Here is a 26797-nt window from a genome sequence, read left to right on the forward strand (position 1 = left end):
TAACAGAGAGAATCACACTATATATGATAATTGTTTTATGGGCTGTAAAATATAAAATGTGAAAAGTAATTCAAGACGGTGAAATGACAAAGCACTCTAGATAAAGCCCAAAAAAATCAGAAAAGTTTGAAACATCAGACATTATTATCAATGCACATTCCCATGAGAGTTTCTGGGCACAGATGTCAATAGAGATATATAAGTGACCTAACCGTCTTTGTGTTTGGATATTTGAGGTCAGAGTAGTTATTCCACAGGAGTGTTTTTATTCACACAAAAATTGAATCCTACCATTTCCCCACTTACTTTTTCAAGGCTATATATATATATAGTCTTTATATTTATAAAACACTGGAAATCCCATAGGTGGTATCGAGAGCCCTTCAAAAGCTGGTTCCTACCACTTGCCTGGAATCTGGGATCATTTCCTGGCATTTTACACTTCACTCTCTCTGCTCCAATTGTAGTTTCCCAAATGTGCTGTGCTAGCAGACTTTCTTTTCTTTCACTTGTTGTTACATCTACCTCACCTTTTGTTCCCAGAAACAAACAAATCTTATCTCAGAGTTACCTCCCCAATGATTTTTGACATTCTCAGACACTCAGGTTTTGCCTGCCCTGTATGCCCATTGTACTTCTTAACAAAATGGCATTACATTTAATATTCTTTCATGTTTTCACTATTTGCATGTATGCCTTTTAACATATTCAAAAAAATATTGAGCTCCTGCTATGAGCACCGGAGTTAAGATAATTAACAGATATAGCTCCTGATCTCTGCAAGATTACAGACAATTGGGAAAGATGGACATTATGTAGCAATAACATTAAAATATATGATTGAGTATTAAGGGCTTATGAGAGTATATTGCAGTTGTCAGACCAAGTACAGGGGCCAAGGAAGGCTTTCTGTGAAAGTGATGTTTAAGTTGAAGAAGTAAGGATAAGTAGAAGAACACATAGCATGACGTGTAGCCAGCTCACAGTAAATATTTGCTGAATGAACAAGTCAGTGATAAAGTAGAACTTTTCCTAAACTTTCCACATAATTTCTGCAAACTTCTCACACTTTTTTAAAAAGAAATTGAATGTTTAAAGGCTCAGGTTTTACCTCTTAAATATAAAAATATTTCTTAATACAAATAACTGAGAGAAGAATCCTGTAATAATTGTGCCTCCTCTTGTCCTCCACCTCCCACCTCTAGGATAATGGTTATTAAAGTCAGAAGAATATGTCATATATTGACTCCCAGCACTATGCCAATTTCTAAAATCCCATTTTTTAGCTATGGTATAGAAAGAAAAGGTGTCCAGTATTTTTCAACTGAGCTAATAAACTTAATCATTCTCGCAAAGGCAAAGAAAATTGTTCTATCTGAATTTTCTTGAAGATTCAGTCACTTTTGTTGTCTGCCTTCTTGACACAAAAACCTGATCATCATCCACCTGCAAAACACATCGCCCATCTTGTCATCTGTCTGCAAAGATTTTTGATTTTTTCCCCACTGATAGCTAAGTCTATTTTGACAATCTATTTAAAGGAATGGAGCTAAAGTTGTTTTAAGGAACTAAGTTGCTGCCATGCAAACACCTTGGGGAATTTTCTAGCCTAGTGGCTTAATATCTTTATTTGAGTATAATGTGGCCTATGCCTGGCATTTTTCTAAAGCACTAATTTAGTAAGCATATGTAATCTGCCAGGAGGGACCAGAAAAACATACTAATAAATCTTATTATCTAAACATTTGGAAAAATGACTTGGGAGACATGTCCATAATACATAAAAAATATTACACAGTGTATGACAGGCCTCTACTTGGAAGAGGATAATAAGAAATTGTGATTCACTTGCTAATTCCATTTCCTGAACAAGGATTTTTTTTTAAACTGCCTTTCACTCTGCAATTGGAAAAAACTGCCAGGTATTATTTTTGCTGAGGACAGAGATCTGGACGCTGTGCTGCTGACTTGAAAAGGTATCCATCCCTCACTTCATTTTCTCCAGCAAGATGAAGTCTCACAAAATCCTCAGAGATTTTGGAGAATCCACTTTTCTCTTCAAAATTTTGTATGCCCAATCTTTGTAGTTTAATTGAAAAGTTTGGGGGCTTTGAGGACAGAAATATCGTTTGAAATTTGGATTACAGATTTCAACTCTGTACTTATTCATCTATAATTTTTATTGCCCTATTTAACCTCTCTCAGACTGTTTCTCATTTGTAAATTAGGGATAGTATATGCCTTCACATATATCCCTAGTTACATAGGTATAAGTGGCAGAGTTAGAATCTGAAATCCAAGTTTTAAAGATATTTCTGTCTCCTTAGTTATTACACTTTGATGAATCTTAAATAAAGTTTATTATTATTAATGACAACATTAATCTATTGCTTATAACAAAATATGTGAAATTAAAATATAAGTCAGATAATGATAATGATCATCAGGGGAATATTATTACTTACCAAATTACCAAATGATCAGATCTGAATCCAGAGGTCTGACTTTATAGCACAAAACCACTATGCTGTATTGTTCTCAAGTGACTTGGTAAGAATTTCTCTTTCTAAATGTAATCCCTGAGGGCACAGATTTGTCTTAAAGCATACGATAGGATGTTAAAAATCAGTTCTTTCTTTCTTAGTTTTAGCGTAAATATTAATATAATTGTTATAAAATACTAAAAAAAAAAGTTTTAAATATACCACCATGGAAGAAAAGCAAACTTTTCTTTATCAGAAACTATATCAGTTACATGGCCTGCACTGTCACCTATCATTCTGCAAAGTTAAAACAGTAAGAGTATTTACTACTGTGGTTATCCTGAGAAGTAAGGGAGATCATTAATGTTTGTAAAGCACTTAACACAGTGCTTACCAAATTACTGGATGATGACGTAAACTCTGAATCCAGATGTTTGATTTCATAGCATCAGTTTTTTTAAAATTAATCTTTGATTGGGGCAAGATTTTTGCTATATTGTCATATTTGTGGGAATATATTAATAGCATGTGTGTATATACTTATTAGTATTATTAAATGAGATCAACATATTTTTCCAGTACAAAAAATAAAAATACTTTAAGTGCCACTAAATTTTACAAGTTCTTGTCCTGACTTACCATGACTATATTGTTTCAAATCTTAATCATGCTCTAAGGAGCTTAGAAGAACTCACTTCCACTTAATCCCACCATTCACTGCTGGAAACTAAATTTTTACCTCATTGATGTCACTAACAGAGGGATAAAAGAGTTAGAGTTGAGAAGATAAAATATTTTGGAGCTGACATGGTCCAATCACTTTATTTGTAAATGGAAGTACTGGACTCATAAAACTCATAACACTTTTATTAGAAATAAAAGAAGAGGGGGGAGATGTACCAATACAAACCAACCTAACCCCTGAGTTAGAGACCTCTGCATTCCTACTTGGCACTTAATCCACCATACTGCATTTAGCTATTAAAAATTTAAGTACATCTGTACTTTATCTTGTGGCTCTAACTGTTCTACCTGGGATGGAAACTGAGCATCAGTACCATGTTTTTATGAAGGACATTTTGACAAGTTATTTTAATAATACACCAAGCTTTATGCATTTGAAAATTCATGATGAAGAGCTATGTCAGCGCTCCAGGAGGATGGTTCAATGAGCTAAGTGGAGGCTGAGGGGTCTGGCAGGTGAAAACAAACTCTTCTGTCTTTATTTTGAGAAATGTTGCTATTTTAAGATGCTAAAGGGTGATCAGAAAGAAGCAAGAAACTTCTGGATACAGTCTACCCTCAACTCTTATTTATATGTTCCCAATGCTTGGAGAGTTACATTATTGAATCAGATAAAACTGATTACTGATGCCTTTTTTAAACTCCTCACAGAAGGCAAGTATTAATGTCGTAGGAAGTCTAATTCACTATTCTTCAAAATGCCTAAAGCTAAACTCTTTTTTTTTTTTTTTTTTCGGTACGCGGGCCTCTCACTGTTGTGGTCTCTCCCGTTGCGGAGCACAGGCTCCGGATGCGCAGGCTCAGCAGCCATGGCTCAAGGGCCCAGCCGCTCCGCGGCATGTGGGATCTTCCCGGACCAGGGCACGAACCCGTGTCCCCTGCATCAGCAGGAGGATTCTCAACCACTGCGCCACCAGGGAAGCCCCTAAAGCTAAACTCTTGATTAAAACTTCTGGTTGTAATCTGAGATATGTTTTTTGCAATTTCTTTCAGCATGCATCAAAGTCAATAGAGAAAATATTTATAGAAACAGTAAAAACAATAGTTTAAGAATTAAAAATAGATGAGTGATTGATTTGAAATTCTTTTACTTAAACTTGAAGTAACAGCATTTTGCAATTAATTTATAGAAATAATGTTATAGACCCATTGATATGTCTTTTATTTAAAAAATTGTGTGAGGAGTTTAATTGTAGAGAATCAAATACATTTTCCACTGTTTAAATAACAAAGATTCTGTCTCCTACTCTCATCTCAAGCTAAGAAATCAATATGGTTCAGGAAATGCAGCTTAAAAAATAATCATTGATTTTGCTCTCATACTGATTCCTGAATAATGCTGAGAAATTCCCAACATACTAGAATCTAAATACTTCCTCTTGAGCAAACGTAAGCTGAAACTACCATAAGCTACATGGGGCAATGTACCGAAGGAACTATTTTAGCTCTGTGGGTTAATGAAAAAATAAGTTGGAAGAAGGGGACGAGTTTCTCCAGGGATAAACTGAAAGGGAAAGAGCTGCTCTCCACAGAAAATTAATTTCGCAACACAAGAAAAGAGAATATCCACATGTGTCAGAAAGAAGTCCATTTTTTCCATGATGCTTTTGAGGACCACATACATGTTCTCCAGGAATGAAGAAGAGGACTCCTCTCTTATCTCTCTCGGCTTTTATGATAGAAACCACTTGATCTCACTTGCCACTCATCCCTTCAATACATATTTATGAATTACCTCTTATGTGTGAGGCTCTAGACCTAGAAACAAGGTTGGATAAATAAATTTATTTATATATAAATTTCACAGTCCAATGAACTAGACAGATACATGAACAAATACTTTTAATCATTAGTATTATCTACAATGTAGAAGATTATGGCAAAAGAGGGAGTAATTAATTCTCCTCAAGTTAGGGGAATATAGATGTTTGAAAAGTTTCACAGAAAAGAAGCAAATTTTGATTCACACGATGTATAAATTGGAATTGGGCAAAATATAATAATAATAGTGTTACCAATTGCTTGCTAGGTGCTGAACACTGTGTTAAATGCTTTACAAGGACTAATTATCTCAGTTAATCCTCATGACAGTCACTGGGGTGGGTGCTATTGTTGTCTCAACTTTATAGGTAACAAACTGTAAAGCCATAGAAAAGTTCAGAACTTTGCCAAAGTCATGTAGTGGGAAGCTGAATTTGAACGCAAGCCCAAACCTTTGCTCCTGTCTACTATACTTTGCTGTCCCACCTGTAGAAGGAAGAAGAGGTTACTCAGATGATAACCATTCAAAAGCCAGACATGCAAAACAGCACTGAGTAATTCAGCATGTGTAGAGCAAGAGCTCTATTTCTGGAGTGACAGGCATAGGACTGGGATAAAGAAAACAGCGACCAGGCAAGGAGGACTGTGTATGCCATGCATACTGAGGATGGAATACATAAATAAAAGACTGTAGGCCGGGACATCGAATGGGAGATGACAACATTAGCCAACATGAAAGACTAGTCAGTCTGAAATAAAACGGCATCAATGTGGCAATAGGTGATTAGCAAAATGCCGAGGATAAAGAGTAGATAAGATTTGGAGAGGGACTGACTGTGGAGAGAAAAGAAGGAAAAGACTCCTAGGTAGCATGGTGTAATGTGTACTACAAACCACAACAAAAATGATGAAAGTTGTTTTCCAAAATCCAGATGTTTAGGTTTACTGCAATTCAGGATTTCATGTGCATCTTTAAGATATGCATATGCCTAGATATTCACTAGATATTTCTCTGAGAATGCATGCCCCATTCCTTAATCTTTTCGTTAGGCAAAAATATATCATTTTGTTCCCTTTTGCTACCTGAATAAAAGTTACCTTCATCCCTAATCCATGCAAACCCACAGGAAGAATCTAACTTTACCTTTCCTTGTGTGACATTCAAATTGCTTTGCAGATGTTATCTCACCAATATTTACATTAGCCCTGTAAGCTGTGCCATGGAAAACCATACCCCTATCTTTAAAGGGTAAAGAGAGATTAGTTGACTCATCTGGGGAGCTGGAAAATAATAGCTCACTCTCTGGAATCAGCTCACTATGTGTAAGAGCAACTGGCAAATTGTTATTGATATTTCATGTGGCTTGAGTTGTTGGAGTCTTTAGTAACTAGTAAACTAGTTAACTAGTTAGTAAACTAGTAAATTAGTAAACTAGTAACTAGTAAACAATGAACTCAGGAGCAGAAGAGAAATTGAAGATGGCTTTTTTAAGACAGGCAGTTTTTTTTCTTAATTCTTTGTAAGCTTTTCCACTGACCTGTGGACTCAATAAATAAGAATTTCAAGGTGATATGCAACATCAATGAAATATCCATAGAAATGTGGAGAGAAATGTTCACTATATAATACACCATCATCATTTTACATCAAACAACATCTTGCAATCCATCCCAGTAAAATAACATGAAAATATATTTTACAAATTTCTACCACTAAATGAAGTTATAAGGACAGGTCTGTCATTCTCTTTATTATAGTGTGGTAAGCAACTCTGATAAAACACTGCAGCCCACTTCCCCAGTGAAGTAATTAATAAGTCCTGGGGAGAAATGGCAAATGATAGCCTTCTTTTCCTTGCATCACCTTTTTCTTTGTTGTTTGGTTGGTTTCATGTTGTTTTTCAGGTTCTCATGCTCACTCGAATTTCTTCCCATGGTTCTGGCTCTTCCTTCTTGGTTTCCTTGGCAAGTCTCTGCATTGCTTGACCTTAAAAACTTGAAGTACCCCCTTGGATCCCTTCTCTCTTTTATCTACACTCACTCCCTATGGATGATCTTACCTAATTCTAGAAGGACATGATGGTGGCTTAGGCCACAGTGGAGTGCCATACAAGGGAAGAATAAAAGGCTGCATACTGAGTATATTGTAAAGGTAGAGCCAACGATTTCCAGAATGACATACTATGGGGTACACATAAAAGAGAAACATCAAAGATGGCTCCATGATTTTTGGTTAAATAACAGAAAGGATTAAGTTTGCTAAGACTGTGAAGATGACAAGTCTGTCCTAAATGGAATCAGGAAGTGAGTTGTGGATATGCTACAGTTGAGAGGTCTATTAGATATTAAAGGTTGATTAATGTCTTAATTAGCATTCAATCAAAGAAGCAAAACCTATGGAGTAAGGACTTCATGAGAGCAAGTATATTGGCTATTCTGTTAAATAGTGTTTTGTAATTCAGGCACATGATAGTCATGGAATAATATTTGTTGAACTAAACGAAGAAGCACCAGTTTTATAATTAAGTGAAATGGCTTAAAATTTTTTAGATTATATTAACCAGGTTTTATGGAATTCCATACACAAAGAATGACTCATATCTTGATGTACATCCTTAAAACAACTGTCTATTTTATCTTTTTGGTTGAATCATATGAAATTTTAAGTCATTTTTAACCTACAAAAATGGCAATTTCATATGGCTTTACTAATATGCTAACTACCACTCAGGAAAAATGCACAGAAATTTAGATAAATCTATAAATAAAATTTATCTGTGTTGTGTGTGTGTATGTATGTGTGTGCTAATTAATTTTCTCCTTTGACTTCCTGAGGTTTACAAATATAGGTCCCAATTCTGAAATCTACAACCAAACAGATACCAGTAACTTCATAATAAGCAAAAATAAATTAACAAAAAAATAGGACTGTCAACGACCCAGAACACAACCCCGTGTAAACTAGCTGTCCCTCTGCAGTTATACGCAGTTTCAATGCCCGTACTCGGTACTTTAGTGGGGAAAACAATTTGTGTGGACTCCACTGTGTTTTTTCAGCATTTAATAGCTATTTTCCCCACTGTAAAGAACATAAAAAAAAAATACTTAAAATAGTAAGTTCTCATTTACGCTCTTATATTATATTATTATAATTCATTTTTATATAGTGGTCGCCTGAGTAAATCCAACTACTTCACAGTGACAAACACACACATACACACACACATATACAAAGACACACATGAGGAAAATTTAAAAATTTCTATTTTGTCCCTTCTCACAGAGGAAAATAAAGAAAAAAAGTTATTTAAACCCCTCATTTTAAGAATGCTAATTCTCACATGTTCCTCCTCTATTATTCATTCCCTATCTACCTTAAGCATTGACTGTACTATTCTTATGCAGTCTATTTCTTCCACACACTTAAATATCCACAAATTAAGGGAAAATGATGAGGGAAGAAAATGTGTCCTTGGAATGTGAGGTGGCAGGTTCAGGTGAGATGCTGAAATGGGAGGAGGAATGGGATGCTGAAAGAGTGAACAGCTGGAAAAGAAAACCAACTCACTGATCACCTGCGACATGTCAACCAGTTGCTAGTTTGCTTCCTTAGCAATTCTGCACGTTAAGGTTATCACCTTCTGACTCCACATTTGAATAGCTTGAGGTTTATAAAATTTTCCAAGGCAACATGCATTTTAAAACTTTATTCACTCATTTATTTGTTTGGTTTTATCTTGCATTTTGTCAAAAAATGATTTGAAACAGCTTTAGAATCATACATTTAATAAGTGATAGAGCTCACATGGAAACACAGCTCTCTTTGATATCAAACTTTTGTTCTGCCATCTAAACCATGCCATCCTTTCTTAATACGAAAACTTGCTAATGACCAGGTAATAGATTAAGGATTTGTATTTTCTCTTTCTGAAAGGACTGATTTCACCTGTCTGCCAAAATAAAATGAAATGACTATAAATCACTAAAATAATATCTCATCTCTAATTTAAGCCAGAGTAATTCTAAATTAAGCAGTATCTCTAGGAAAACTTCATAAAGAAAATTATGAGTAAAGTCATCTTTTAGTACTCTAGCCCATTGGCAGTTTGTTCAGTGGTCATTTCTATAACTCAGTATGTCAGGGTCCATTTTGTTTCTTTAATTTTATAGATGGGAATTTCTATACAGATCTGGTTCTGCACCCTTATATTTTTCAACTCATATGTATGTTTTCCAAATCTTGATTGTGGAGATGCTTTTCTTTTTTTTAATAAGAAGGAGGATCCCATGTAAAACGATTTCTTTTTGTGTAGACCTTTCTCAGCATATTTTTCAAATAGAGGGACTCCTTAAATGTAGAACATGACACTGAATGCTAACTGAAAAAGTATATGTTCTTATATGTAGTTGGCTATATTATAGCTGTTATTTTATATAATTGATTATATTGAAATACACACATATGGAATTTAAACAGAAAATCTTTTTCTTAATTTTAGAATTGATATCCAAGATTTATTACGTGTGGCTGCTAAATATATCACGGGTTAAGGATTGTAGATATTCAAAATTCCTGTTGAGTGGTAGAGGACATCTTATATAGTAAACACAGTTAAATTTTACATTGCAGACAGGTTTATTCCTGCACTATAGAGTAATTCTATATAAGAACTTTAATTAAATCAATGTATTAGATTTTTTTTAGCTTCGCATCCTAAGGCTTATCTACACTAGAGAATGTGACATTGGGCTTTTGGAGTCAGAAGTTGGGTTTGAAACCTGCTTCTTCCATTCTATAGATTGGCAGAGAAATAATTAAATTTTCTAAGCCTTATTTTATCAGATAATATCTACAGGAAAGGTTATGTGAGTATTGGAATTTGCCAACCTTTAGAACTGAGTACACTGTAAATTAGTCAGAAGCTTAAATAAATACAAGATAAAATGTTAGTGACCTTCACAAAGGCATGAGCTAAACATTATTGGTATTTATACTGTCTAAACCTCCCCCAAATTATTTGAACTAGTTGGGTTTGAGGACATGACAACAGTACCTGTATCATCTGTTTCCATGGTTAACTTTTTAATTTACAATTGGTGGTGATCACGTAAGTGAAAGTGCTTTACAAAATCTAAGAGAATTCAAAAGATCCATTATTGTTTTGATTTCTATTGCTTGTATATGAAGTTCTGCTTCACAACTAACCTACAAAGTTCACAATGCAAAGTATAAGCTTCCTGCAAACTCACACTTCAAAATAATTAAGGAGTGATTTGGATTCTATTTAATGACAGTGATTTTATTTCTCTTCTGACCTCAGCTCCATTTTTCTGGGTAAACCCTGTAACCACTGGGCTCCATCATCTCCTGTCAATGTCAACAACGTGAACATCTTAATGGACTATAACCAAGGAGTGACTTGGTGTGAAGTAACCAGATCACCTCTCTCCTCTTTTTGGTCTATGCTCTTTAAAGGGTAGTAAGTCAGTCTGTTTACACTACAATATGTTTAATAAAATTATCAATGAAATGTCTGCTTAATTTTTGTTTTATTATTAAGCCAACCCCTAGTCTTCAAACAACCCATATGTGATTCCACAGAAGACTGTATAAGGAGCCTATCTTATCAGAGAGACCCTTCTGAAGAGAGGGCTAAGGCTTTTTAATAAAGTTTGTCTTGGGCAACTTCTATATTCCAAAGTCTTGTTTCAGGAAACAAAGCTAAAGAAATAAAAACTACTGGGGTAATTTAAATTGATTTAAAAAAAGAAAAACCATAAGAACATTGTTAACAGGGTTATAAATATCTTCTGACTACATAATTTGGATCCACATGTCTTCACCTCTTTTTATGTACAATGGAAATTTTGTTTTTAATGAACAAGTCACTATCAACATATTCCTCATTTGTAAAAAGCAGCAATTGGATTTGGTCAGTGAATTCCACACAGTACACTGATCCCATACAATGTTCCAGTAATTTAAGTGTTGATGGTCTAAATAGTTTGAGATAATCTGCATGATTTTGGTGATGTGTTGATAAACACATCTGGGTGTGATGAAGGCCGATTTCTGACATTTGCCAATTTCTGTGGTGTTAATATTTCCACAATACCCAATTTCAAGCTACCAACAGCTTAATAACTGACTCAAAAAATTCCTGAATATTTAACAATCAGCTCTCATCAACTGGAGCCAGCTCCAGCATATCATTGAATGTTCCCCTGCTGAAGCTACACAAATACAAATGATAGAAAAATAAAAGTCTTGGAGTATAACCAGCTTTTTCTCAAAGATTTCTGACCATTAAATACTCTTTATAAATTAGTATCAATGTAACTCATGTTTACAGATCATAATGTCAGCCTATCTGTATCTTCTCATCCAGGTCTTTCCATGCAAGTCAATCCACCATCTGAATCCTACTAACTGTATTTCTTTGCTGGGGGGCTTTCTGCCAAGGCACCCTTTTCTTGCTTATGTTGCAAGAGATGAATATCATGGAATTGAAATCTCTGGAATTAGCCTCAGCCAATATCCAAGAGAAGTTTTAAAATGTCCTCCAAAACTTTCTCTAGGATGATTACATTCCATCACTTTTAATTGTCTTTGTTCCCTTCTTTGTCTTACTTCTCCATCCCCTGCCACTGTTTCTTTCTAAAATACTTAGTTTTGGATTTTTGTCTCAGGGTCCATTTCAGGAAAAATCCAGACTAAGACACACAGTTTAGAAAATCTCCACGACCACTTTGGCTTTAATTTTCAAAGATTAAGATAACATCGAGAGATTTTTTCTGACATCTTCAGACTACAAGCCTCAAGTCCCTTTTATCGCTGTGCCTGGCCTAGGTGGGTCACTTAGTAAATATTTGCTGAGCTAATTCTTTCTGAGAACAAAACCAAGAGATGTTGACAAAGGAAAGAGTATGAAGTCAGGAGGTGCTTCCTAAAACCTTCCTATCTTTGGGGGACTAACTTGAAATTTAGGCTTTCTCTGAATAGCCTGTGTACCCACGGCCTTCTCACTTTGCCAATACTCACCCTGCTTCTTTGTCTCTTCTTTCGCACCTGCCTTGTGTGTGCTTCAATATCTCATTATTTTGCTCAGTCTTTGCTCAGTCTTACACTTAGAATTTACTGTTTTCTCCTTTGAGATGTAGACCCTACAGGGAATTGACTTCTAATAAAGTAGATTATCATCAGAATTAATTTCTGATACATATTTTTCACTAATCTCTTATTTTAATACAGGGGAATGCCTTAGAATGTTAAATATTCACAGTTTAGTCAGATATCTTGGCGCAGTAAGAAACATTTTTTTAAATGTTTTGAAGGCACTAAAACACCACTACATGCACTAAAGGGAGGTCCTTTTGCATACTTTCTTTTGTCTTCATATGATAAAAATTTTCTCTAAAATTTGACAAGGCTTTCCCCTGATTGCTTCAAACCTCAACATGTTGGGAAAAATTACATATAAACCAACACAATTTTTCAAACTTTACTGACATCATTCCATCATTTATGAATTGCTAGTAAGGTGATTTGGTACAAAGAGATATACGCTGTGGCAGAATAGATTTGACTTGCCTGTTCCATGAAAGAGAATATAAGCGGAGAAGCTGAAGGCTTGGACCTGAACTTTGGAGACGCCCTAAATCTCAGTAAAGCTTCTGTGAGTAAAAGCAATCCCAGACACAGGTTAAATGTGATGTCCATGTGAAGACATAGATACCCACAGAGACAGATAAAATAAAGGAGCTTGAAATACTGTGATTAACTCATAGCTATACTCTACAGTCTCACTCTTAACTTTCTTGGTTTAAAAAAAAAAATCTCGGGCTTCCCTGGTGGCGCAGTGGTTGAGAATCCGCCTGCCGATGCAGGGGACATGGGTTTGTGCCCCGGTCCGGGAAGATCCCACATGCTGCGGAGCGGCTGAGCCCGTGAGCCATGGCCGCTGAGCCTGCGTGTCCGGAGCCTGCGCTCCGCAATGGGAGAGGCCACAGCAGTGAGAGGCCCACGTACCGCAAAAAAAAAAAAAAAAAAAAAAAAAAAAAAAAAAAATCTATTTCTTTTTCTCTTGCATCCTCACTTTGCTATCCATATTCTCCAAATATTCTCTGATGTTCTTTCCCAGTTATGAACACAGTCTTTGAATTATGGGGTCCCAAGTATTCCATTCCAGGTATGACTGCCAGGATGGAAAAATCAAAATGCTTTCAGCCCTACACAGCATTTGCCTAAAAATAAAATCTAAATATTTTCCCCCTCCAAGGGACAAGGTAAATCTTAAAAACTAAATGCCTAGCTGCTAACATAAAATTGCCTTTTAAGATATTTACGTTCACATATGAAAAAAATACGGTCATTCTTTAATAACTTTTCAGAAGTCCCTTCTTAAATTGGGACTTCCCCAATATCCTCATTCAGAAGTCATTCAGGATATTTCGATCTTCTCCCAGAAATCTCTTTATACCTGTATGATCTCCCTCACTGCTCTGTATTTTGTTTAGTCAATTTGCCTTTTTATTTTGTTACTCCTGAACAAAAATCTTTCAGGTAGTGTCTATATAATTTTACTGTGCAGAGTATGGGCCAAGTATTTTGTTTAACCTCTACATACTGATTATTTGTCAAAATAACAAATCTAAAATTTCAAGGAATTAATAAAAAGGAGTCAAATTAAAAGCATTCAGTTGATAATATATGTTCACCATTAGTTTTTGTTAGAGAAGTCAAAGACTTTTCTGATTATCAAGTATCATCTTGCTGATTTTCAATATGATGAAAGTAAATAGTACCAAATTTAATTACAAAGCTTACTTTTGGCAGCCATTACTTCTGAAGAGTTGTATTGCTTTTTAAATTATTCTAGCCTATACACTTAGAAAATTAATATTAAACTTAAAAAATGATCCCATGGAAGGAAAGAAAATATTTTGTTAATCCTCATAGGTACCTGATAGGAATAATTTATAGTTTGGTTTTAAAAGAGCTTCCTCCTTAGATTCTAGATTTAAAAAAAAATTATGTAAGATGAAAAGTTAACTGATAATACATACACAGAGATATAAATTAGCCCATAATCCTCTCATTCTTATACAACGGGGTTCATGTTGTTGTGTGCGTGTGTGTGTGTGTGCATGGGTGTGTGTGCATGGATGTGTGTGTACACGTCCAAATGTACTTTCTTTCTTTCTTTTTTCTTTTTTTTTTCTTTTTTTTCTTTTTTTCTTTTCTTTCTTTCTTTCTTTCCTGTTTTAATACTGCATTTAACATTGTTTTAAACATTCCCTTTGTCTTAAATGATCCATGGAAAGTTTTAGACTTGAGTTATCGGGCCCTCTCTGAGCCCCAGAGAACAAGAAATTATCTAGTACAACCAGTATTTCGGTAACTCTAGTTTACTGACATTTTCCACCATAAACAGTAAATCCAAGATTTAGGCCTCAGGGAAAATATTATCAAGTCCATCTCATTAGACTTTCTTAAGAAGACTCAAAAGAAAAAATCATTAGAAAGAAATGAAAATACAATAGAATCATAAGGAAGACACTTAAAACTTTTCTTGTTTTCCTTTTTTCTATACATCTGTTTGCACATTTGATAAACCATTTTAATGTCATAATCAGAGTACAAATGCTGAATCTTGATACCAAGGCATTTGTATAGTCTATTTTTTAACCTGGGCATCAAGGTGGAAATGATATAGGAATAATGTAGCTCATCTGTATTTGAAGTGTCTCAAAAAATTGGAGGAAGGAAGCGAGGGAGGGAGGGAGGGAGGGAGGAAGGGGAGTAAAGGAAATGAGAAATGGCTAAAGCAATTGATTTGGGATTTAAAATCCACCTTAGTGGGATTGATAAAAGAAGACGTATCTTTAATTAATCATGGTTTAATAGTTCTAAATAACTAATTTCATTCAAGGAAAAAAAAAGAAATAAAAAGGTGGAAATACAAATGTGATGGAGAAATCTTAGAAAACAAAGTAGTTATGTAATAGGGTAGACAAAAAGTCAAAAGGAGGAAAAAGCATACAGCATTTTATAGGATCCTTACATTTTAAAGGCTGTAAGGAAAGTGGTTACAGCTTATTTATTTCAAATCTATATCACTCTAAGATTGCCTCACATAAGTTTTTCATTCTAGATTGACCTTTCCTAACATAAGGTCCATTTCTAACGAGCTCTCTTCTTCAGTGCCTGTGATGTCATTTGGTAGACAAATACATTTATAAAATAAAAATAAAATTTTAACTTTGCCAAAGCAAAATATAATTAGAAGGGAAAATGACCTGGAGATGTATGGACTAATAACATTGTCAAATATATGTTAAAGTAGGGATTATATACGCAAGTTTTAACCTTATAGTTCCTCTCCATCAGTACTTAACTAAAGGACATATTTGCGTGCAACCATACCCCAGAGCTTATGGCAAATCAATATGTTTGTTTCTGTATATTCTTTGACTTGTATGAAATTTTCCTGAAATATGTCTTACCTCATTTTGGAGATCTCGGATCATTTTGTTCTTTCTCTCCATTTCAGTCTTTAAAAAAGCAATCTGAAAATAAATAGAGTATCATGTAGACATATATCAAATTCATTTCTATAGCTTTTATAAATTTATTTTCACAATTTTTGAAGTATCATAAAATGATCTCTTTGTCAACAAATACTGAAAAAGAACAAAGGGTTAAAATTTTCATTATCCACATTTTTATTGCCAAATTCATAAATATATCCACTAGTTATATCACATAACTTTTTCTTATGTAATAAAAGATTATTAGTTTTTAAAATTTAGTCTGTTTCTCTTTTGTAAATAAGTTCATCTGGGGGGCAGGGATAGTTAAGGAGTTTGGGATTGACTGTACACACTGCTATATGTAAAATAAGTAACAAACGAGGACCCACTGTATAACAAAAAATGAAGAGGGGACAAGAGAATGATATGCTTGAGATGAGATTGGCCATGTGTTGCTAATTCTTGAAGCTAATTGATGTATTCATGGGGATTTATTACACTACTCCTTCCACTTTTGTGTAAGTTTGAAATTCCCCATAATAAAAAAGTTTAAAAAAATTTTTAAAATTGAGAAATGCATGTTATGACTGTGATTCACTTACTTGTCTAAACTTCAATTTTTAAAAATGTGGTTCTTAAATAAAGCTAGATTCTAGGGGTGGGCCTAGGAATCTCTTTTCTTTAAACATGCTCAAGGTAATTTTTATATAAGGCCATGTCTGAGAGCAATTGCATAGTGATGCTCCTGACCTCAAAAGCATGGAACGTTATAAATACTGTACCAGGGGAATGATGATGTTTCCTGCCGAATATGATATTGTCAGAACCTGTACCCTTAGGTCAGTTATTCAAACTGTATCTGTATAAACATTGCATCTTTATCTGCCTGACTACTTTGAAAAAGGTCAGTAGAGCACAGTAGCTAAAATATGAGACTCTATGGTCACTGAGGGTTCACTATTTATGTGAATGTATGACAGTGGATGAAACATTCAATTTCTCCAATTTTCAATTTTCTGCCAGTCACATTTTTTTTTTAAAGTAAAAGGAACAGGTAAAATTAATTTTACTGATATATTTTATTTAATCCAATATATTCAAAATAGTATCATTTGACATGTAATGGATTAATGATGATAAGCTGACTTTTTTTTTGCAATATATCTTTAGAATCCATTGTGTGTTTGACACGTACAGCATATCTCAATTTGGACTAGCCATTTTATAATGCTCAAAAGCCTCCTGTATCTGGTGGTTATATATTGGATAACATAGTCTTAGAGGATTCCCGGAATGATGCAAATGAGACTGGTAATGTGGATTATCTCTAGAGATAGATTAAGTCAGTGGAAATCAAATTTAGGAGTAAAGTTAATTTTTACCGTATATATACACATTAAAAAAATAGTTCTGAAACCTTTCAAACATAAACAAAAGAACAAGAGTAATACTATGTAAAATGCTTCTGGGCCCACCCTAAGAATAAATATATATAAATGCTTTGTCCAACTTTCTTCAGACCTTGTAAAGAAAATGTTATAGTACTATTAAAGCCCCACCTAATTTTTCTTCCTCCTCTCCCCACAGAGGTAACCACTACCCTGGATTTGATGTGTAGTAGTCTTGTTCACTTTCTGTACATTATATTTGTTGTGCGTCTGTAAAGCTTTGCAACATGTATTAACACCTTTGTCTTTTCTTCCTTGTACTACCATTCACTCAAAAGGTAACAAAACCTAAACCAAACAATTTTTGATGATCCAACTACATGTAAAACAGAAGCAGAAGGCTGAGGACCACTATGTCCATCATTTTGGTCATAACAATTTTCAAGCTTACATTTGAATTAAGAAGATCCTCAGAGCAACCTGAAAATGTGAGTCACACTCATTGTCCCATTAGGGAGATAGTTCAATTTAGTAATTAGATAATATAATCAAGGGTAGCACAAAAGAGTATCTGCTATTAAATCTAAAATAGCACAATATTTACAGAATCAAATCCAAATGTTTTCCCTCTATTTGAGAGTGAGCAATTACAATTATTTCATTCTCCCCTTCTTATCCAACTTTCAACTACATCAACTACAGTCTTCCTAGCAGAAAGAATAATTGTTGAATGATTGGCAACAATTAAAATATATACTTATTTAATCCTTAGTTAACCTAGAATCCTCAAATAGGGAGAAAAAGCACAAACAGTTTGAGTCTTTACCAAAGTTTGGAAGTGATGAGACCCAGTAGTATGAAATCTATTTTTTCCTAGATTCCACCAGATGCACATTTAAAAAAAATCATGCTTTTACTAAATATATGTTATTCCCATATTTGTTAAGCTTTCTGTCATCTCTTTCTGGACTTTGACTTAGAAAATATCAGTCATTCAATTCAAAACATAAACACATTTCCTCCAAAAGATAAGTATTATTTATTTCTGCAGGTATTTGCATTTATTGATGATGCTGATATATTTTGTTAATATAGTCTTGAATTTGTTCTTATAGACCTTTTACATGTACATTCATTAGTAGAAAAATAGCTGTTAGTTTACACATATAGCCATTAATTGATTTTGGAATCATAACTGATGAAGTTTGTAAAATGAGATGAAAGTTTTCAAATTTTTTCTCTTTTCCAGAAAATATTTGCCTATATTTGAAGTTAAATGATCTTTAAAAATTAGCAGAAGTCACCATGAAAACTTTCTGGCTTTGAAATACTTGGGAAAGGGTGTCTTTTAGCAAAATAAAATTCCAACTGTGTTCAGCTATTCAAGTGCTGAATTTCTTCTTGCAGAAATTTTAGCATTTTATATTTATTTATCTAGAAATTTACATGTACATTTTTAAATGTATCAGGGAACTGTTGCTCATAATACCTTATTTGTTTGAATTCCTATTATAATTATGACTCTTGGCTCTTTTTTTAAATTCAACATTTTAAAATTTGAGTCTGTCTTTCTATTCTTAATCTTTCTCATATCTTAAAGTCTTAATCATAGTCTTTCCAAAGAACTTAAATTTACCTTTTTTTGTTTTCTATTTTATTATTGTCTTCAATAGTCTTTATAATACTCTCTTTATTGTATTGATGTTTTGCTTTTTAAATAACTTCTTGAATTTATGTTGCTAATCTTTTATTTTTCTGGAAAAATGCATTTAAAGCTATCAATTCACCTCAATTATTATATTGGCATGTAGTGTCTTCACTATTATTAAGTACTTCTTTATTTCTTTTATTATTTCTTATTAACTGAAGGGTTATTAGAAAATGTGTTATATATTTTCCAAACATAAAGAATTGTTTAACCATTTATAAAAATTTATTTTAAATTTTATAACAAAAGGATTGAATAAAATAGTGTATATGCTAGTCATATTTTTGAACGTATATAACTTTTTGGATTATATATATTATATTTCTATAAAATTTCTATAGATGTTCTGCATGTGCTTGAAAACAATATAGTCACTTTTTCAGAGATTTCTCTATACATCTAATATTTATTACTACCAGTTGTATTTTTAAGATCTTTGTATTTGCCTATTTCTCCCTTCACTTATAGACTGATGGATATGGAAGCTGATTTGTTAAGTACATTTATGTTTATGATGGTTATAACTATAACCACCTCATTTTATTTATTTATTTTTCTTTGCTAGCATATAATGCTTTCTCTTACATTATATTTGTGCTTTAAATTCTATTTGCCAGCATTAATATTGCTGTCAATCACTTACTTCTTTTATGTTGTTTTGCATGTATTTTCCTGTATTGCTTATTTTAAGTATGTGGTCTTCTCAGTTGTTAAAATTAGCACATTTGCATATACTGTCCTAATTTCTTAATTGTAGTTATTCTGTGTCTTTTAAAAACTATTTAAATTAACCCATTTAAATTATTGTTATTCTAATACATTGAAACTTTTGCCAAGAGTAATTCTTTTGCCTACATTTTTCTTTCAATTAGATAATTTATTTATTTTATTTTTTTCTTTCTATTGAGTAGACCAAATTTAGTTTAGATTCTACTATCTACTATATGGCAGATATAATTTTAGGGAAATTATGTATGTTATTTTAATTTTAATTATTCCCCAAATTCTTCAAATAAGGAAACTTGCAGAAGTTAAAGAGCTTACTCAAATTTACAGATAGTAGATGGTCTACTAGGAATTTAAACCCAGAATATTCTTATTCTGTAGCACATGTTAGGCTATGAATACATACAGGGTGTTTCTGGTTTAGTAGAGTATTTTGGGGTGGGAGAGGAAAATCCTTCCTCAAGATTCAATGCTGAACTTTACGAAAAGCACTACAAGGATTCTGAGGTGAGGATAAAGCTGACTCGTCCAGTCTGATCTCCTCCTTCTTCCCAACTATGCATGCTTTGTCCCCACTTTTGCCATACTTGACTCTTCTAACTTTTGTTGAGCTCTTTCAAGTGTTAGAGCTTTCTTCTTTTGGGATATTAGACACAGTGTGCATAACATATTGGAATAAACACAGGTTCATGCCTTGGCTTCTCCAAATGCTAGCTGTGTAAATACAAGCAAGAGTTATTCCTTTTCAGAACAACAATAACAACAGTAGTGTGCAGTTTTATTGTGAGAATCTGAGAAAACAGTATATGTGAATATTTCTATTCTGTTCTGTCATTATTTGTGACTGGGCTATGAAGAAGTTGAGATTAAATGGGATTGCAATTAGGGTTGCTCCTTATGCTGGGTCAGATTTCGAGGGGAGGAATCAACATGATAGTGCTAAAAATATGCCTGTTCTTTTATGTAACACCCGCTCTCCAAAGAGCCAGACACTAGGACACCTTGTAGGTTAGCAGTGAGTGTTGCCATGGCATAACAAAGAAGAACAAACATGCTCATCCTTACAGGTGGGCTGGACAGATAACAATGAATTTATTAACAAGAAATAATCCTGCACCCAGGAGAATCAACAGTCATTATTACAAAGACTGTCTCCAAGAAGCAGGTACCCCAGATGACAGACAAGAGTAAGTTTCAGAAGCAAAACTTTATACCCTAATCCAGTTTATTCAAGGAAGACTTGCAAAAGAAAGGCAGGATGACAACTCTTAAAGGGGCTGGGATCCCAGGTAATCAACCTGGATAGAGACCTTGTATTAGTCCAGTTTCTTGCTTCTGTAAACTTGATGCTTTAACATCTACCTTACACATATATGCAGACTAGCCTTGTTATGGACAACTCAATAATATGCTTGAGTCATCCTATCTTGACCTCCTGCCTTCCTCATCGCTGCTCCTTCCCCAACCACTCTTCCTGGTGGTAAGCTTTTCAAATACACACTAACCAATACAGAGCATAGAACTCCAGCCACCCCTTGTACTGGGTTCTCACACTTCAGGCGACTATCCACCTGCCTTAATCACCCCAGGGCCGGGTACCAGACAAATAGTCTCTGTGCCCCAGAGCCTGCTGAAATCATTCAAATGGGCCAATCCTTGGCCTGCTTACCCCGCCCAGCCCATTCCTTCCCACAGAAACCACAGTAAAGGCTCTTGTCCACAGTTTCCCTGCCTTCCTTTGCCTTGTGCCTGACCTGGTGCTTCCCTGCGTGGTCCCCGGTCATGTGGCATGCCCTGCTCTTGGGAACTGTGAGAAATAAACTATCTTTCCAAAGGTAGTTGTTTCCTGATCTATTGGTCTTACTATACCTCAAATTTTCTATTAATATACTATATTTTGAAATAGATTCAGGTCCTCGAACAAGATAAAAGGTTCAATCTCCATAAATGGTATGTAAGTGCATGTGGGGAATGAGGTAGAAATCTAGTTTTTAGCACTACTATCCAGAGCACCATCTCTCCTGTCCATGGTGAATATTAGTTATAAGAATTGAAATGTGAGGGTCAATAGAACATCATTTTGAGAGAGAAAATCTGGAGAGAAGTTTGATTCTTAAACTTTGGGGTGCCTCAGAATCACCTGTGTAGTTGATTAAGTAGGCAAATGGTGCGGCTCCACCCTTGGGAGATGTCTATTCAGTGGATGTAGGGTATGGCTTAGGGATCTGTATAGCTTAACTTAGTTCAAGGTCACACCCCAAAATTCAAGAGCCACTGATAGGGTCCCGACACCAACACTCTTGCCCTGAGTTTTTCATCCATAAATAAGGGTTGGAAATTAGAAGACCCCTAAGAATCAAATACAATGAAAATATTTTTTGGAATGATTGCTGCTAAGTATTTTTGTAATCTTGTTGATTGCGTTTTTTCCATTGTACTTTCATTTATATTTGTCACAGGTGTATTTGTTCCATAATGTTTTAGGGAAAAAAGTTAACAATTTTCCAGCCCCAAAGCAAAGGACACAGAAAAGAAACACTTACAGTAGCCTGCTGTTTTTCTGCTTTTTCAGTTGTCTCTTTAAGCTGATTTTCCAGGGCTTCCTGGAGAGACTTCATTTGTTCTCTTGTTTAGTAGAAAATAGAGAGCAAAAGAGAGACACGATATAAATCTCTTATTTCCTATTTACATGATGAAAGGAGGTTTTGCTGTATATATACATTTAGGAAACATAACTAGAATATATAGAGCCACGGTTAAACATGCAAGATGTACCTCAGGACTCCGGTAATAAAGAGTCTTCTCTCCCATGCAAGCACTAAAAGCAAGCTGTATTTAAGGGAAATTGCCTTGCGATTGTGTCTTATAAGAATCCTACTGTGTGATTCATCTGTGAGCTGCATAATGTGTTAAATCAAATCGATATAATAATTAGAGTTAGAAAGCTAATTTTAGTGACAGCATGCCAGGGTGTGAACATGCTGTTTAGAAAAAAAGTTACCATAGACTTGCTGATGGCATAAAATTATCATTCCCTTGGATGCTCTACATTAACTAATTGTAAAGCATTGTGTTTTAGACATCCTGTATAAGGTCTGAGACTTTTTGTAAAAACAAAGAGAAAAAAAGCCTTATTTTTAATGTGAAAGCTGCCTCATTTATTGGGGATAATAAAAAATACGTTTGCACATATATACATATTGTGTCTCAAGTTCAGGACATACGGACACTGTCTCACATTAAAAATATAAATATTTTCATAAATATGAATTCCCCTCAAGGGTTTAGGATTTTCTCAATTATGACAAATTTTATTATATTTCTGTGCCTTCATTTTATCACCTAAGCTATCACTTCAAAAAGTTCAGATAGGGCTTCCCTGGTGGCGCAGTGGTTGGGAGTCCGCCTGACGATGCAGGGGACACGGGTTCGTGCCCCGGTCCAGGAGGATCCCACATGCCGGCGAAGCGGCTGGGCCCGTGAGCCATGGCCGCTGAGCCTGCGTGTCCGGAGCCTGTGCTCTACGACGGGAGAGGCCACAGCAGTGAGAGGCCCGCGTACCACCAAAAAAAAAAAAGTTCAGATAGCAGAAAACAGTATACGAGTGAGTGAGGGTGTGTGTTAAGTATGGCTAGAGGAATGAACTCCTTCAAAGCAACAACCAAACAGAAACCTTTTCTAGTCTTAGCAGCACACAAACTAAAATTCCCAGTCTAGAGCCAAAAGACAACTTCTGGAACAAAAATATTTTCTTGGTGTGTAACCACAATAAAGAGACTATGGGATAGGAAAGCACGTTCTTAGACTCATTTTTTTTTTTCACCTATAAATGGGCACAGTAATAGAACTACCTCTTAGATGATGTCATATAGGCAAAATGCTTAGCAAATGCCTGGAAAATAATCACTTAATACATGAATGAGACCATTATCACAACCACGGGCACCACTTGAGGTCCCTGTGTTCATTCTTTGACCACCACATCCTACACAACCACAAGCTGCTCTTTCATCCAGAAGGACTTAATGATGCCTCCAGATTTCTTACTCTAGAAACTCTTAGGTCCCAGTTTCAATTTTAGGAATATCCATGAGAGTCTATACGATCGCTGGAATCAATCTGGATTGTGTTTATCAAGGCAACGTATAACAGGAACAAGTTATAAAATAATTACAGTCACTTTGGTTTTTAGATGATTTATGCTTGTTTGGGTAAAGCTTTAACATGCTTTTGCTTAAAGTGGATTTTAATTCTCAGCTTCCATTATGGCCTCAAACAGGTTTTATTTATCAGAATTGTTTCACATGTAGACTTCCATTATTTCTCCTGATATTTTCCACAAAGAGCATGTGTGGCATGATGTAATACAAAATAATAGTAATATTTACATATATTGTAGGCTTACAGTATACCAGGCACTCCATAAAATGGAAAACTGATACATAAAGAGGTGGTGGAATTGTGTTCTGCAGCCTATGTGCTCAAATTCTAGAGAGTCATTATACTACCCCCACTGAGGGAGACAGAGAGAAAGAAAGAAGGAAGGATCTACATTCTATTCCTAACACTCAAATCTTCAACAAGTAATGAATAAAAATGCAATAGGACTATTATATTTCCAACTAGAAAAAAGTTATAATAAAATCTTGTAATACTTATTCATCATTTCTGAATTTTAAAATTCTCATTTTTATTTTAAAGTGATACATATATTTTAAAATTAAATGATAAAATTCATATATTTTATAAAAATTAAAATAAGTGTTTATATATGTATATATATATTCAAAAATGCCCACATACTGACATCTATAGGCAATAGGGAGTAAGAAAAAATAAGTTGCAAAAGCTGTTAAAAGCTGGAGAAGGTAGAGAATTCTCATTTTCATGGCAAGGAAAGTTATCAGACAGAATGGCAAAGCGGGACTTTTGAAACTTCAGAATCTCTCCATCTCCTTTTTCAGACTTATTTCTGCACATTCTCACTGCTCCCATGCTTTAGGTGGCCCCAAACTCCTATCTCACAACTTGCTCAGTTCTACTCCAACCACCCCCCCTCCACCAAATGGGATTTGTACAAACTACGTAGAGCTCCTCTTGGGCCCTATTTGGCACTGAACTGAAGCTTGAATTCTAAAGAACTGTTGGCTCCAGCGACACTGTGATAGGGTTTCTCGGATGTTGAGTACATTTTAGCATAGAATTTCATGGTTACAAGGAATTTTAAAAGGCAGCTGTTTCACACATCTTCCATCCCCAATTATAAATATAAAAATACCTCACCCTACAGGAAGGTATTTTTTCATGTGGTTACCAGATTGTATTGTCATAACATCACAGATAGAAACCTTGCCACTATCTCAGGCATTCATTTCCTTTACAGAGAACTCAATATACTAAAATCCATTAGTACACAGAGTCCAAAACTGCCTTCTCAAAATCTCTACCCACCATCTACCGTAGACAGTAAAATATTTTATTCCTTTTTATTTTCAAGACAGCTTTTCAGAAACTTCAGGGTACTCTCCTATCTCCCAGGGTCTCTATTTTTTGGTTACATACTCTCACTCCTCACATAGTATAGCTTAAAAGTCTCTCCATCAACCGGAGGGCTCTTCTATGAATATTACCTAAGCTGTCTAAATATTTTTGAAATGTAACAATCAAGGGTCAATGCAGGGCTTCCCTGGTGGCGCAGTGGTTGAGAGTCTGCCTGCTGCTGCAGGGGATTAGGGGTTCGTGCCCTGGTCCAGGAGGATCCCACATGCCGTGGAGCGGCTGGGCCCATGGGCCATGGCCTCTGAGCCTGTGCATCCAGAGCCTGTGCTCTGTGCAACGGGAGAGGCCGCAATAGTGAGAGGCCCGCGTACCGCAAAAAAAAAAAAAAAAAAGAAGAGTCAATGCAACTTTCTCCTTCTCATGTAAAAGTATGCGTGCATGTGCACACGCACACACACATACACTACACACACAAACACACATATACACATTCCTTTCTCTGTACCTCTTTGGCAGAAAGACATGCTGCTCTCACTGCCTGGTTGTTTACGACCATGCCATATCCTCTGCGTTTACTTACTTACAATCTAGTACAGCTGCACAGAGGGACTTTATTAGTTGACTGTTGGTTACAATTCCAAGAAGGAAATCTAACTGATTCAGTTTTGTTTTGGTAGACACCTATGAGGTAATTAACTATAGCCAGTGATGTCAGAGACACATAAAAGCAGCATGACTTCTAGGGACTACTTCGCTGGGTAAGGGCCAGGTGGCAAGGATCCCAGAGGACATGTAGTTACTGAGAACTGGGTGTATAGCCAAATGGCATCTGCAATACATTTTAGTCTTTCAGGCTCTGATAATATTTCTAAACTTGCCATCAGTTAATACTTTTTATAGTCTGAGATAATTTTTTTCTCTTTTACTGTTTATTAATCTCTTTTATTTTGGAAATGAGATACATAGCCTCCTTCACATTCAGATAACCATGATTTTTATAACTCTAAACAGCAAAAACCAATATATCAAATATATTATCCTTTGGAGAAATCACCTATTGTTAGGATTTATTGAATTTTCCGTGCTGACTTTGTGTACATTATACAAGTTATGCATTTTAACAAATTTTATAATTTTGGATAAAACTTTGAAATCACAATACCAAAATATATGCTCCATTTAACACATTCATTGAAAAACTTGGTCCATCATCTGGCTATCTGTATACCACGCCAAATGTAGAGATGATGGCCTGAAATTCTTAATAACTCTCACCATGTTTTTCCTCATTTGCCTGGATATTTTGTGTGTCATGTAGAAACAACCATAGATAATTTAAGAAAATATCAGTAAGCTAAAGGAATAGGTTTTTCCTTATTCACATCATGCATAAGCCTGTCTCTTCATCTGTGTCTCTCCTGCAATAAAGAAAGGCTGATTTCGTTGTTCTTTCACTCCATGGTCCTCACTGATGAGATCTCTTGTCTCTTCTCTAGGGGACCTTTCCTCAACCTGGTCTATGACTCTTTCTTTCTGCCTTGAACAATGTTGTCAGAATAATTCCTCTAATATAATTAATTATATCATTCTTTTACAGAGCTACATGAATGGGTTTTCTGTTGCTTATGCTGAAGTCCACTCTGAGCTAAGCTTTAAGAGTGGTCCCAGTCTATGCACAACAGCTTTATTTTCTGATCTTTCCTGACTCAATCTGTCTTCTTCAGTCACTGCAACCCTCTCACTGGTATTGCACATGCATTATGCAGAAGTCATTTCTATTTTTATGTTTTTGCTATTATTTTTTCCCAACATGGAAGACTCTTCAAAAAGTGATAATTTTCAATGACTCTTGGTCTGTTTTTGTAATAGGGAAGAACCTTTTGTATTCTATTACAAGTTGATCACTAAAGGGATGTTGCCTATAAGCTTAAATTATACGTAATGGTCCATCTCTG

The 26797-nt window shown here is 34.9% G+C and overlaps 1 protein-coding gene across 3 annotated transcripts in view; it reads right to left on the bottom strand.

The window, feature by feature from the left end:
- LUZP2 (leucine zipper protein 2) overlaps positions 1 to 26797 on the bottom strand; it is a 415984-nt gene that overhangs the window by 180880 nt on the left and 208307 nt on the right. For all 3 annotated transcript variants that reach the window (XM_067038081.1, XM_059068958.2, XM_067038082.1), the window contains exons 4-5: positions 21887 to 21968; positions 15495 to 15557 (exon numbers count right to left, since the gene is read on the bottom strand). In XM_067038081.1, the coding sequence (XP_066894182.1) occupies positions 15495 to 15557; positions 21887 to 21968 (145 nt within the window). The remainder of the gene's footprint in view (positions 1 to 15494; positions 15558 to 21886; positions 21969 to 26797) is intronic.

This window comes from Kogia breviceps, chromosome 7 (assembly GCF_026419965.1).
Source record: "Kogia breviceps isolate mKogBre1 chromosome 7, mKogBre1 haplotype 1, whole genome shotgun sequence".
Classification (NCBI taxonomy): Eukaryota; Metazoa; Chordata; class Mammalia; order Artiodactyla; family Physeteridae; genus Kogia; species Kogia breviceps.